Source organism: Brachionichthys hirsutus, chromosome 11 (genome assembly GCF_040956055.1).
Source record: "Brachionichthys hirsutus isolate HB-005 chromosome 11, CSIRO-AGI_Bhir_v1, whole genome shotgun sequence".
Lineage (NCBI taxonomy): Eukaryota > Metazoa > Chordata > Actinopteri > Lophiiformes > Brachionichthyidae > Brachionichthys > Brachionichthys hirsutus.
The window spans coordinates 8,835,064-8,850,023 of NC_090907.1; the positions used below are offsets into that span (position 1 = coordinate 8,835,064).

Sequence of the window (14,960 nt, forward strand, 5' to 3'; positions counted from 1 at the left end):
ATTATAACATTTAGAGAATACATTTTCATTGTTTCTATTGTCCTGAATATTACTTTTATCAGTTCTGTGAAGGATGGAGGACGAAGAATGTAAATAATGCGGAACCCTCGCCAGCAGCAAATGTTTCCAATCGGATGCTATTTTCATCGGACAGATTTCTGTTTACACCACGGCGTGGGGCGGCTCTTACGGCACGGGGAGTACTACAATCTGAAATCACCGACATTTGTTCGTTTCGCGTATTAAAATGGGCAGAAAGCGCCCCAGTAAAGACTCGGCAGAGCCGGACACCCCTGCGAAAAAAGAAAAAGTCCCGGAGTTCAATGGGGCTGCTTTTAAAGCCGCGTTAAAGGACCCCGGCTCGGCCACGAAGGGTGAGTGTCCACGCGAAAGGAAACCAAAATCATTATCAGTGACCGTGATCTCCGCCAACGACGGGATTGGAAGGAGATTAATGCGATATCTCAAAAGGTTGTGGAGAAATGTTAAAGTGATTTCTTGTCGCTGTGGATCTGGGACGAAGGAGGAGATGAATGGGTCTCGAAATGGCCCGGATGTGGAAGATCGCTCATGTTGCACGAAAATATAAGAAAACAGTGTCGCAAAAGGGATTGAAGTTAGTTGTAGGAAAAAACCTCCACTCATCATGATGATTTCAAATGCGAGGATGAGGCTTCACTGAACTGGGTTCAAATCTAAAGCAGAATTTCTAAGCTGTTCTTTCAAAGGTTTCTTAATCTCTTATAGCAAAGATACACAACCGTGTAAATAAATGTGTTTTTTTGTACGAGTGATTTATTAAAATGAGTTTATTTTAATGGTGGTATGATAGACAATTTATACTAGATTCTGTTTTGACGTAGCCTTTAAACCTTTTTTCAAATTGTTAAACCTTTAGTGAAAATGTTTATGCCAGGTGTGCTCTTCCTCTTTTCTTTTTAACTGGCATCCATCAGCTTTTGTGAATTAAATGTTGGCGGATCGCCATTCTCTTGACCCAGCAGTGCTCTGCCCTTTTGCGATGCAGTACTTGGTATAATTCTTCCCTCTGTATCCCCTGCAGGACTAGAGACATTCATAACAACTGCTAAGAAGCTGCCGAGCCCTGAGCTCTACGATGTGGTTGAAGGTTACATTAAAATATCCGTGGACTGTGCAGAAATATTCAAATTGCTTGAGAGAGAAAAGAATACAGAGAGTGAGGTAATGAGTTCATTATTATTATTATTATTTCACTGCTGCAATCTGGATCTTGTGATTGTGTATTTGTCTTTGTCCATGTTTATGTACATTTGTTGTGTTTTTCAAGTTTTTTTTATTGCCTGCCGTTATAAGAATTGCCCAGTTTAGACATGCAAATAAATAAACTTGATGTGAAGTACTTTTCTCTAGATGGGACTGAGCTGTTCTCGATTGAGTAGGTTTGAATCAAATCTTTGTTCTGCTCAGATGCTGCTGCTTTTTGAGAGCCTGGAGGTGATCCTCATCAGGACAGCCAGTGACCTGTCCCACTTCAACATGGTTGGCAATACTATTGTGAAAAGGATCATATCTGGCTACATGAAACTGCTGCAGGGATCCTTCCATTCAGAAAATCACAGGTCCGAGTAAAGACATCAAATTGAATGGCCGTCTTCAATGGTTTAAATTCTGATGACGTGTTTTCCGCTCTGCACAGGCTTGTCCGTCAGTGTCTCAGCTTTCTGACTGCCTTGGTGTCCCAGGGTCCTGAAGCTGCCAGAGAAGTCCTGAGTCACCTTCATGTCAATAAAGTGCTGTCAGGATTGGCCAAGAGAAAGGATAAGAAGGTGTGACGCAGCCTGTCCTCTTTTCTGTTTACACCATGTGCTGACATCGTTGTGTGCTTACGTGCCTGAATCTTCCAGGGAAAACCTGACGTCCGCATGGCTTTCGTCCAGTTTGTGTTGTCCTTTTTGATGTGTGGAGATAATACTACCGCTGGACAAATATTAGAAATCAAAGGTAACTTTTCATTTGGAATGCAAATCGTGTACCGTATTTGTTTCTAGCGTTTTGGCAACATCGTCATGTGGTGTGATTGTGTTAGAGTTCCTGCCAGAGATCCTAAGTACAGGTCTGAAGGAGGACAGGTTGTCCATCATCAATCTGATTCTGTCCATGCTGAAGACAAGAGTAAGTGCTTGGCAGCTCACGCTTTCCTTTTGGAATCCTTTAAAGTGTTTCATAATCATAGGTGTTTCTCGTGTTGCTGTAGGTTGTGCTAAACAAGGCTATAAGTAAAACGCAGAAAGTGCGCTTTTTCACACCTGCTGTGCTCGCCAACCTAGCGTCTCTGTACAAGTGGAATGGAATCGTGGATGTAACTGCTGAAGATGGAGTGAGTCGGGAGCTCTTCCCTCTTGTGTTAGCTGTTCTCCAAATTTGCTCATTGTGTGAATCTCAATTGTATTTCTTTTCCTACAGATGTTGGAGGACTCCGAGCATGCTGGGATACCTTTCATTCGAGAGCTTGTTCACAAGTTCCTTCTGGATCTGTGTAGCTCCCGTAAGCACGGTATCAGCTTTTATGATTCCAGCCTCGGCACCGCTGGGAGGTGAGGAATCACTGCGTCAAGTTCGTATCGTTTCCCTCTGAGCTCCCTGTGCTGATTGAAGGATTGAACTTTTTCCCCAGAGCCGGAAACATTGTCTTGCTTCAGTTCTTGGTGGGGCTGAAGCAGGCCACCGAGGATGAACTGGTGGCCGAGCTGGTGGTGACGGCGCTGAAGATGAGCCCGGACATACTGGCCAGGTACTTTCAGGAGACGCAGTATTCCTACGCTCCTCGTCCTAAAAGTGCGTGGCAAGACAATGTCAAGTTACTTAAAAAGGTAAGGTCAGCAAGCATATTTGAATTTTTATGAGGTTTCTTAAATGTTAATATTTAGCTTCTCTTTTTTTAAGAATAATTATTCCATTTCTAATTCATGTGGCAGATCTATGAGGCTCAGCCAGAAGTGTCCACAGTTTTCCAAACTCGTGAGACTGTCCCTCTTCCTCGCCTGCACTCTATGATTATGGTGATATCTCTTCCTCCTGTCTGTAACAAGGCCTTTTTCACACAGGGCCTGAGTGTAAGTGACTGAGCCTCATTAAAATAAATGTCTTCTGCGGTGTAGCTGCAGCACTTCAAAAATGAACGCTTGCAGCTTTTTGTCCAAAAGTGTTTTGATTATGTTGCATCCCACAGGTTTCCAACACAGCAGTGCAACTCACAACTCTGTCCATCATGAATTTCATCTTGGAAAAAGCTAATAAGACTATAGCGTACCTTTTGGAGAAGTCTGAGTGGCGCAGCTCAAATGTGTACAATCTTGATGCGATGGGGGATTTAGTGCAGCAGTACAGGGAGACACTCAGCAAGGTAAGCTCAGGAACGTGCTGCCTCGAAACATAAACAAGCGCTAATTGATGCGCCACTAAACGCGCTACATCTCCGTCCAAGGTTTTACCAGACATAACGAGCGTAGTGGCAAAGTGGCAGTCCCTCGGCAAAAAGGAAAAGACGAGCGGCGAGGGGAAAATCGCCGTAAATCAAGAGATTGCTGCACAGGCAGACGATAAAAATGAAGTACTGGGTAATTACATTTTACATTAATATAGTTCATCTGAAAAACAACAGTGCTGCTGCAAATTACATTTAATCTTGTCTTATTTATTTATGCACAGCGGTCTCTGACACAGCTGAGGTGATCCTGCTGAAGGTGCTGATTCTTCAGGTCATATGTCTTTACCAGAAAGTCGTGCCACATCTGGTGAGCCAGTGCAAGTTTGACTTCAGCAAGCTCTTAAAGGGTGATGCATTGTTTCGTTTTTCTTCTTTAAACCATTGAGTTCATACATAAATATTGTTTTTACCACTGATTCTTTGGCAAAGCTTTTAAAGATGAGTTTTCCCACCTCCGCAGGGATCGTGTCAGAGAAAGGAATGAGAGAAGGAGTTCCCCCGGTGTTGCAGTATCAGATACTGCAGTTGGCCTTAGATCTCCCTGCAAGCAAGTTCTCCTGGTTCCGCTTACAGGTGAAAAGTTATTATCATGGTTTTATTTTACTCCATATTTAGATCTGCAGGGTATTTATGAATATTGTTTGCTTTTTTTTCCCAGGATGTTTCAGACACAGAATCATCGTCTGGCGAGAAGTCGGTGCTCTACCTGCTTCTGAACATGTTTCTCAGCAGCAGTAGCGGCCATTTGAAAACGTCCACACGGATGCTGGTTCTGAAAGTAATGAGCATCTTTTAGTTCCTTTTTTCCCCAGTTCATACCACAAGTGAGACATACGTATTTAAAGTAACTTCATATATGGGATTTAATGGGCATACTGTAGCTCAGATGTTAGTTCATTTGCGTAAACACAAAGTGTTTGATATACTTTTTTGACATTACGATACTGCAGTTGTTATCAAGCTTGGAGCGTGAAATATTTCATCTGGAATTCAGTCTACATCAGGGGACAGTTATATTTTAAAAGTTAGGAAAAGTACCTTCCGTAATTCAGAGTCTCGTATTCTCTATAAGCTCTTAGAATATGTTTAAAATGCCCTACTGCTATATTGTCACAATATATGGAACTGATTTTGACTCTATTTTATATATCAATTTATAATGATATATACATTAAATTCTAATTTATTTTAATTTTTTGACAGTAGAGAGCAGTTTGTGTGGTTGTCAGTTTTTATGTGTTTGTGTAAAAGGAGAGTGTTTTTTTGCACATCTGCACTGTATTTTTATTTTTTTTATTGAGTTTATCCTCTTAAATAAATAAATACAAAATATGCAATGGTTGTGTAGCTGCGCAAATATGCAGTTAATGATAAAGTAGGAGCAGCATCTGTCGGAGTAACTGGAAATATTTAACTGCAAATATATGTTGTGAATTTTACCATTGTAATTTTACCAACGTATTGCTAAATGTCGGTTATAGAATCAAAGCCAGGACTGTTTTAAATCTCCTGCTGTGCGTTTAGGTGCTGAAGGACAGCGGCGTGTTTGAGTACAGCAGGGCCGAGCTTGAACTCTGGCTTGATCAGCTGGCCAGAGTTCACCCCGAGCAACGAGAAACTGTCATCCAGTTCCTGGAAAGAGTGAGTTCATATGCGAAAGCTTCAACTAGTCCCATGTTACTATTACAGTAATACTAATGTTGACACGGGACTGAATATTGAAGTTGTTTTCAATAATTGCTAACAAACTGTTAATCTGCTGTCCGACTGCAGGTGCTGGTGAAACTGGTGTGTAATTCCTACTCGTACACAGACAAGGTCGCCAGCCTGGTGCAGGAAGCAGCTTATCTGCAAGCTAACCTGAGCAGCCAGGAGGGCGACGCCGCCAGCATCCCAGTCTCACACATAGACGGTGAGCATTACAGACTGAAGGGTCAAAGCTTCATGTCCTGAAACTTGCCATATAACTGCCTCTGTCTTCTAGATGTCATAGACATGCTGGATGTCATTATGGATGGTAATGAGGGTGAGATGGAGGCGTTCGGGCCATCTCTGAGCGAGGACCTCATTATCCAGACCTTCCCCTTCAGTGTGTTGGTACCTGCTGCTCTGGAAGCCCGAAACAAATTGTCAACAGACAAGGGTGAGGCATTTCTGACTTCACTGGATCAAACTGTGAAATGAATTTAATTGCATTTTCAATGTGTCGACACAAAGTTGAAAATAGATTCATGGACTACAAAATAAAAAAAAAAGTTATAGAGTTGCAAAACATCATTAAACATGTCTGTTGCATTTTAAAAATCCCTTATTCACAGTAACAAAAGAGCAACTTTCACGTTGGATTTGTGATCGTTATGCATACAGAGGAGTCTCTCTGTGTTTCAGGTTTCTTTTCTAACCGTTTTCTTGTTCTATTCTCAGGGGTCATATATGAGTATTTGTCTGCGGTGCTGTCGGATGTGCTGCACAGCCAGAGAGAGCCGCTCCCCCTCTGTCTGGCTCTGCTGCAGTACGATAAAGAGCTTGTATCCTCAGGCGCCCCGACCTCTACCCATCCATCCGTCCTTCATCTTCACCAGTATTACTCCAGATGGCTGCCGCAGCAGTGCCGAGAGGAGCTGGTCAGTCTGTAATAGATCCAAGCAAAATCTTTAACAAGAATGATTGATGACACACTTTGGAGTATTTTATTGAGAGTCATCACTTTTTGCAGTCCAAGCCCGCTGAATGTCCTTCCGTGGAATCTTCTACACCCGCTTCGTTCACCGAGCTGTTGAAGGCAGCATATAGCAAAGGGCCTGGCGCTTTGATTGATGACATCCTCAGGGAGAAAGCAGAAGGAACTATAGCTTCTATGTCAATGGCTGATTATCCAGTAGCAATCAAGCAGATTGTTCTCTACATAAAATCAATTGTGGAAAACTGTGGCACGGTAAGAGTATTATACAGACTTGCAAATCAGAAAATTGCCTGAACATCCCCAACAATGGCATCCTTCTTCCCAGTTCCCCAAAAGCATAGGGATTGCTCCACTTAAGACCTTAATGGGAATACTCCGGGATTTGGTGACCAAGCTCCAAGCATGCCAGGAGACTGCAAGCTCTGAGCCAGCAGCAGAGAACTCCCCGGAAGAATCAGACCTCTTCCTGGAATTCAACCAGTCATTCCCAGGAGAAGCCATTAAAGAGCAGGTTGGGAGGAAGTGTCAGCTTTTGCAGTGATGGGTTTCTTTAGTCTTAACCACGAGTATGTTATGGGTGCTAGCATATTTAGAATGCCTGGTTCCAATATCTCTTCTTCCTTGTTTAGATCCTTCTTCCCGCTCTTGGCTCCATCTTCAACGATCCTTGTTTGGAGCAGTGGTTTCTGGCTCTGGAGCTGGGTGCCGTCCCTCCTCACAGTCTGAACCCTGTCAGACTAAAGCACCTTTGCGCTCAGCTCAGTGGTGACATTCTGGTCTTGCTGAAGACCTGCGCCCCCACTCTCCGTGTCCTGGGCCAGCTGGAGCTTATTTCCAGCTACATGGGGGCTATTGAGAAAGCTGTGCTCAAGGAACTGTCTGACGGGGGGTCCAAGGTTGCAAAGAAGCAGTCCATACCTTTGCAGGCCCTCCTAGCTCTGCATAGCGACATGAACTCCAGTAATCGGATGGAGGTGCTCTCCAAATTGCTGCTTCTACCCCAGGAGAGGCTGATCTTCCCCAACAGTGATGACACGCAGGCTGAGCTTAGTGTCTACGGCTATGCTACAGTGCAGATCCTGACGGAGTCTACGACTCGCTGTTCCCAGGAGCGCAGCGTGGTTCTGTCTCCGGCGCATCTCCGTGGCCTGGGGGCCCTGCTGCTGTCCTGTTCCAGCCCTGCGTTGGAGGCCTTCCTCCGACAGACTTTGTCTCATGAAGCTGGCAGTGCCAAGCTCATCCACACAGATGTCCTGCTGCACTGCCTCCAGCGGCCTGTCCTGAACACTTTGGCCATCGGTTCTCTTTTGCTGCAGAATTGCTCGAGGCACCGCCTCTGCTTTGAATTATGGTGCCAAAGGCCAGCTAACATGGAGAGGCTCTCGGACGCAACGGAAACATTTCTGCCTTTAATCAACACCTACCTTCAGGTGGTGAGTAGAGAGGATCCTGCAAGGCCCAGAGACGGTTCGTACTAAAACAAATTCTCTGTTGTCTTAACGTTTTAGCTCTTTTGTCATGTCATGCATTTACATTAAGTTTATTCTGCTCATTTGATATGTTTCTAATAGTGCAAAAAGACGTTTTACAAGCCTTGAAGCAAGCACTGCTCGCCAAGTTGTCCCAGCGTGTTCTTGGTAACCTAACGGAAGACTCCAGAGCCCCGGTTGCCGAAACATTAGCCGGTCTGATCAAGTTCTCGGCGAGCGTCACGGACATCAGGGACTTGATTAACAATCTGCCTTCTGCTCTTCAAAACGTGAACAGTTTCGAAAGGTAGTACTGAACTCTCGAAAAGAAAGAAAGAACTCTTGATGATTAGTCACATGCATGTCGCACACACACACACACACACACGCACACACACACAATGAAATGTCATATATGTAGGGGCGTCATGGCATGCAGAAAGGGCATAAGGTGAGGGGTGCCGCCATGATCATTGTGCCCGGACCAGTTAAGGGGGGGTTGGTGCCTTGCTTAAGGGTACCTCAGCAGTGCACTGGAGGTAGACTGCTCCCTCTCCAGTCACCAACCTACACACTGTATTTTTCTCTGGGCCGGGACTTGAACCAATGACCCTCCAGTTCCCAACCCACCGCCCCAGTACTTGTAAATTATGAATTTCATATGTCATGGAGAATTTGTTTTCTTTTCCAGATGGCAACTCGTAGATGTCATCACAGAGAAACTGAGCGATAGCCCACAGGAACAGGAAACATGGCGGAAGTTTACCGCCACCGCCGCGCTCCGGTGTCTCGCCGCTGCGTACAGCCACTTCAGAGATCAGGATACTGCGCAAGCGGAGCAGGAGAAGAGCCTTTTGGAAAGGCTGCAACAATTCCTTGTTGGTTTGGTTTTTCCTAAATACTAAATGGTGCATGTTTCCCCCCCCCCCCCCTCCCCCCCCATGCACCTCACAATTCATCTTCTTTACTCAGACATCAGCTGAAGACATCGCTGCATCGGATTGGAACAGTTTTGTGAAGAGTGGATTGAAGTAAGATGCTCTCTGGAGTCACTGTGCTCTGTTTCAGAGCGTCTGTCCAACGGTTGTCTTTAAGCAGCATCTTCCATTGTAGGTATCGCTACAGCGACCCCCACTTTCTGAACACATTGATCAGCCTGTTGGGATTCATGTTCCAAAGCAGTGAAGTTGAGAAGGATCTTATATCTTTATCCACCCTTCACATGATGACCAGCAGTCATTCTCTCTTCCTGCCCACCATGCTGGACTCAAATGAAGACCCCAGCAGGCGTCCAGCTAAAGGTATAGAGGCCGGGGGGGTGGTGGGGGGGACACTGAATGGCAAACTCGAAACCTTTTAGCTTCCTAATAAAATAACTGAAAATAAGGACTTGTTTTGTTGTCGTTTCAGAAGCGTTGGTGTCTCTACTTCTCTGTTTGGTGAAGAAATGCCCATCAGTCTGTAACGTTAACCACTTCGTTGTCCTTTTGGGGGCATATGGAGCAACACTGAGTACTACAGGTAAAACAGGGCATTTCTGTGTGTTGTGTGTGCGCCGTGTTTTTGTTTCTTTTCACTTATGTGTTATTGTCGGCTCATAGATCAGAAACTGTTGCAGCTTCTTCAAGAATATGAAAGAAACAATGTCAGTCTGCTGAAATTTCAGTAAGTTTCTTTCGTAGTTGTAAATCACGCATGCAGCAAAGGCACTGTTATTTCCAAACACTGATTATATGTTGCAACTGCAGATCCTTCCTGTGGGGCCCGGCAGCTGTGGAGCACCACAAGACCAGGAAAAGCCTGGAGGCCTCCCTGTGGAAGCAGACGAGCTCAGACGAGCTGCTCGCTCAGCTGAAAGTTGACAAAATGCTCCAAACGATCGCACATTTTCCCCAACGGCGCAGGATCATCCTGCAGGTCCATATTCCATTTCCTTTCTAGAACAGCCTTTTTTACTTCAATAAATTACTGCATACTCTCCAACACCTCTGATATGAAGCCGTGCAGATAGAGCTGTCCACAACCTGACCTTCATTTTGGTTTCAGAAGGAGATGGAAGTGAGAACATGTGCTTTGCCATTTGGGAACATCTGAAATGTTTATGATTTCTTTCGCAGGTTGGCGAGGAGCGTCTCTACACGGACAATATGGAAAAGGACCTTGGGAATTTGTATGATCCTTGTTTTCTTTTGCCTCTCTTCAGCGCCATGCTGCAGCCAGGTCAGTGTATTTAAATGCTGTTGTCACGGCTCTGAATCGGTTCACTGCTTTATTGCTGATCCATTTGTTCCATTTCTATGTGACAGAGTGCGTGATCGACTGTCTCAAGTTCGTATCCAGCCATGCCCTAGGAGTAACGGTGATGGCTCTGAGTAGCTACGACCCGAAGGTGAGGGCAGCAGCCTATCATGTGCTGCTCAGCTTCTACCAACACCTGGAAGGCGCTCGAGTCAGAGAGAAGAGACAGGTAGCGCACCAGGGAGGCGGCGTGCGAGTATTCACATATTTCATGTGATGAAGTCGCCTCCAGAAAGGCTGATGGGCTTGTTTTACTTGACAGCTGCTGTATTTAATGGATACAGTGAAGAATGGAATCCGAAAGCCAAATCAAAGACTTCCATTTGTCCTGACCACTTACATCACCAAAGTGGCTCAGCAGATGCTCAGACCTGGTGTGTGACCTCGAACGGCTGTCAAGTCTCTGAGCCAAGTGATTTCATATTGGCTCAGAGATATGCTCTTTTGAATTCTCTATTCATTACCATTGTATAAACAATATATTCTACCGTTGCCTGCTGCAGAAGCAACTTTGCCCTCTTGATCTTTGACCTCCAGTCTTTTTTTTGTCTGGCTCTCCAGAAGACCACATGTACGTGGTGTTAAACAGATTCCTGCTGTCCCATCAGAGTTTGGACTTCAGGAGAGTCCCTGAGTTCTTCAAGATGTTCTATGGATTTGATTTGGAGGTAAAGTCTTATATAAAACATATTTTTCCCTCAAGAGTGTTGACTTCTACCTTGATAACAATGGCTGTCAAAATAAACTATGCTTGTGTCTTCCGAATTTAACTTTCCTCTTTGTTCAGCCCAGCTTGAGAATTTTGATTTTAGACCAATGGCATCTCTAATTATCAGAGTGCTTACTTTTGCTGCAGCATAAAATGGAACGTGAGTGGATCTTGAGTGTGCTGGAGGACGGGATGAGCGACAGACACTGCTATGAGCTGTGCGATCAGCAGGGCGTATTCCGCACGCTTTTAGGCTTCGGCTGCAGCCCTGTGTGCAATGAACATTCCCAGGTACACACTTGTGGGACTCACAGCGATGCAACACACTAGTCACGACATACGGGTCTTCAACTGTGTGATAATAGAAATGAATTAATAACAACTGTTTTGAAGCAACACATTGGATTCCTAGTTTGAAATACTCTTCATGAAAAAATATAATAAGAGCTCTTGTCTGATAGAAATGCTGAATCTGAATTTATTTATTTACGTCTCAAGACGCAGATCCTCGGGGTGCTACGCCAGGCTGCTCGTGTGACCAAAGCAGCTTATGACCTCACTAAGAGCTGCGGGCTCCTCACCTGGATCATGCAGGTGGTTGATAAAAGGTGAGATTGAGAGTGGAGTCCACGTTTACTTTCTGTCTCTATTATCATGTTCATGTTATCTCTCCAGACAATTTCATGTTTTCTACTGAAGTCCCACCCCTTTGCTCTTTCAGGAACCTAGACCACCAGCTCCTCAGTCATATCATAGATCTGGTCCACATGCTGTGGTTTACCAACCTCGGCCAGAAGGAGAAACAAACGGAAGGAACAGAGAACACCTCCTCTCAGAGCTCGGTGAAGTGTCTCCCACTTCCACTCATCAATGAGTTCCTGTGTGTGGCGTTAACTATCGGCAGACACCTCAGGTAAAAGGCTCTCACACCAAAGCATCTGAATCATAACATCTACCGCCAACAGAAATTGAGATCTAGATGTTTTGTGTTTTTCTTGCCAGGCCTCTTGGGAAGGCGTCCCAGCTCAGCCTGGTTCTGCAGACGCTCTGCTCTGTGCTGCAACATCGTGAGACCGCTCTGAAGGCAATCCAACGGGCCGACTGGCTCACGCCCCTTCCACAGCCGCTCTCTTGTATCGATATCCTCAATCTGCTCCTCTGCTGGGCCTCCCTGTCCCACAACACAGAACTGCTTACCCAAATACAAGCCTTGTCTGAAAAGCACAAACAGAAACAGTTCCTGGGTGAGTGGCATTGTGCGTCTTTGTGTCGTATCAAGAAGCCTGTTTACATGTTGTAATCGCTGTTTATCTACCCAAGGGATAAGTCGCTACTGCCCAAACACTAAAATGTCAAAATGAGCAACATGATTCACAACATGCTCAAACTACAAGTTTTATAACACTTGGATAATTTTACAACTGCTCAATTTTGACGCTGCATATTGGAAATTATTTCTTACGAATATTTCAAGTCCTGGTTGGTAATTAGCTCCATTATATTCGAGACAATGGAATATTACATGCAAACTCTATTACATCTGTAAATAGATTTATTTACAAATTAGAAAACGACAAACCTACAACATTTACACGTTACACAGATCCCCACAAACTATGATTAATAGATGCTATGCTGCACATCCCGACAAACCGAAAGCAGCAGCAGCACCGGCCCTGATCAATAACTGCTCCAGGGCGGTTGCTCTTTGGCTGACCTCGTGTTCCTCTCCCGGGGAACAAAAAGAATCATGCTGTTATATTTGATGACATTACATGCTGTGTCCTTTTTTATAGTTTATCAATTACAAACTAGATAAATTAAATATTAGTATGTTTTAGCTGTTTTATCTAAATTGATCTTTGTGTCTTTCACTGCATTAATTGTTTCATCTCCCTTCTCAGGGATGGGGAAGGATAAGACCCGAGCTAAAGCCAATTTTTCCAAGGCTCACAAAAGGAGAGACAACGTTGCAGAGGAAGCTGAGGAACATGATGAAAGTCTCCTGACTGGGTGTAAATCTTTCCTCAGCGGTATCTTTGTACACTGGGAGCCTTGTTTTCCGGCTTCTGGATCCCAGCTGGCCCAGCCGACAGACAAACTGGATTCCAGTCGCTTGGCTGGCGATACTGCTCACCTGCTCACCAGGTGGTCCCTGAGGTGTTTGGTGGAGGGCTCATATGATGAAAACAGAACAAGAGAGTTCCTGCGCTGGGTTGAAAAGGCTGTGATGAAACACAGGGAAGTTACTAACGTCGTGGCGACCGACCACGCCTTGAAAGCCGACCTCCTCCGTCTCCACCATCAGGCCTTTGAAGCTCAGTGTCAATCTAGCATTTCTTCAAGAGTTGAAACCTTCCAGCTCTTCACCAGCATTATGATACATTTACTAGAAAGCCGAGGCCACCTTCCGGCGCTGCATCAGGCAGTCGTGTCTGCCTGCCTGCCAGGAGCCGTGCATGACGAGTCGAGACGTGGTAAGAGCCTGCCAGAATAAAGACTGTGCCCACTTATTCTACCAACACCGACTGGAGCCACAGGTTGCTTAAACTGGGGGGTGGGGAGGGGGGCAAAACGTTTGAGGAAATGTTAAACACAATTGAATTAGAAGAATGTCTGTAGATCGAAACAGATTTGAATGAAATTTAAAGACGTGACCCATGAAATGGAGGAAAAGGTAATTTGATTTTAAGGCTGATTCAGATCAAGTTGCAAATTCAGAGGTTAGTTTTGTTCATCTGAATATAAATTCAGTGTATGTAGATAATCCCTTAATTGGCTAATAGTGTACAGTGAAATAGAGTGAATGCATATGATGTTTGTTCTGTCATGTCCTATGTTCATGCAGAACTGGATCTATATTTATTTATGCTACAAGATAACACAGTATTAAATATTCAGCTTTTTTCATGAGCTGCTTAAAGATTGTCTATTTTAGTACAGAGCCAGATGCAGTTTTGTTTTTATTAACTTAAAATAACTTTTCAATACATTTATTTCCTCAAATTTAGCAGTGGACAGTGATAAAGTGGATAAAGACAATTTCTGTTAATCCCATTAGATTATTTTTGTGAGGCGGTGCAATGAGATGATTAGTTTAAATTTTATTAGACATTTAAGACTCGCAGCTTTAGGTATGTGAAGGTCATAGGAAATGGTTAAAGTGTCTTTTTGGATATTTAAATGATCTTCATCAAACTTGACTCGTGGAGTCAGATTTACAGAAATGCATGAATAGGTACACGGTTATTCTTTCCTCTGCTGTGAAATCATCGTGATAAATGTGCGTGAGTGTCTGCCAGGAAGACGACCCTGAATGGAGCTTTTTGATTTCTTTTTTACAGAAGCAGGTCTGTTCCTGCTGTCGTTGTACATCAGCGAGCTGTGGAGTGGAGCCGCATCACCAGACCTGTTCCTGTCTCATGTTAGTTTGGTCACCAAATCCAAATGTAGAAGACAGAAAGCATCCAAACCGTCGCTGTCACAGACGGCCGTCAGAGCCATCTGTAATGACATCATCAGCACGAAGACTTAGACAAGACGTGTCGTTTACAAGAGAGAATGGAATCTTTATCTTTGCCAAATAGTTTTTGTAAAATCTCATTAAAAGATCCTAATTTCAATGCAATGATTTATAAAGCTGTCTTCCTTTTCCCCCCCAAACTGTTAATTCATTTATTTTAATAACATTAAAGAATTAAATGCAATATAAAAACACCCTAAGACACTTTTCCCTCCCTGTAAAGATCCCAAATCCATTCATTTGCTGTCACTTTTGGCAAAGCGTTCATCCAAGTGTGTGCAATCAGTGCCAGAAATAAATTCGAACAAGTTGGGAAATAAAAGCACAACGGGGAGATAATTCACGAGTGGTTTCCACATGTTCAGAAATGACTGAACTTGATCCTAAAGCACAGATCTGACATGTGGCGATACATTAAAGATAAATCTGTCATAAAAACGTGAGTATGACGATATTTCCTGGATCCATTTCAATTAGTTTTCTTTGGATTTGTTGTCAAATTCCTTTTAGTTTTCCTCGGATGTTGTTCAAGTTGGTTGAATAACTTAAATGTAAAAGGAATGATAAGGAAGAAATGGGACATAAGCGGACCATCCTGAAATATAACACCCATAACATGAATGCCCCTGGAAAAAGCTGCCTCCTTGTCCATTTAGCATCAAGTTCACTGGTACAAAAAATACACTGCTGGGTAAACAACGCGAAAAAACTTGCGTAACATGTTTGTTATGGTAATGGTGGCCTTGCACTTAGCAAGGGATCAGTGAAATGGAAAGAAAAACTTCTCTCACAAACAACCCCAAAGCCAC

At 44.0% G+C, this 14,960-nt stretch overlaps 1 protein-coding gene across 1 annotated transcript; it reads left to right on the forward strand.

Moving 5' to 3' along the window:
• Nucleotides 1–247: 247 nt before the first annotated feature.
• Nucleotides 248–14,181, forward strand: urb1 (URB1 ribosome biogenesis homolog). The gene is made up of 39 exons (XM_068745419.1): nucleotides 248–374; nucleotides 1,064–1,203; nucleotides 1,450–1,601; nucleotides 1,679–1,808; nucleotides 1,887–1,983; nucleotides 2,069–2,154; nucleotides 2,237–2,359; nucleotides 2,446–2,576; nucleotides 2,657–2,852; nucleotides 2,958–3,095; nucleotides 3,212–3,385; nucleotides 3,467–3,599; nucleotides 3,691–3,816; nucleotides 3,930–4,042; nucleotides 4,128–4,247; nucleotides 4,994–5,110; nucleotides 5,243–5,381; nucleotides 5,454–5,612; nucleotides 5,894–6,093; nucleotides 6,186–6,404; nucleotides 6,478–6,663; nucleotides 6,782–7,619; nucleotides 7,724–7,928; nucleotides 8,313–8,499; nucleotides 8,594–8,652; nucleotides 8,735–8,922; nucleotides 9,032–9,142; nucleotides 9,223–9,286; nucleotides 9,370–9,538; nucleotides 9,739–9,841; nucleotides 9,928–10,088; nucleotides 10,182–10,293; nucleotides 10,481–10,587; nucleotides 10,776–10,919; nucleotides 11,127–11,236; nucleotides 11,350–11,541; nucleotides 11,631–11,872; nucleotides 12,533–13,105; nucleotides 13,973–14,181. The coding sequence occupies exons 1-39, from the start codon at nucleotides 248–250 to the stop codon at nucleotides 14,161–14,163; spliced, it is 6,762 nt and encodes a 2,253-aa protein (XP_068601520.1). The 3' UTR covers nucleotides 14,164–14,181.
• The last annotated feature ends 779 nt before the right edge of the window (nucleotides 14,182–14,960 follow it).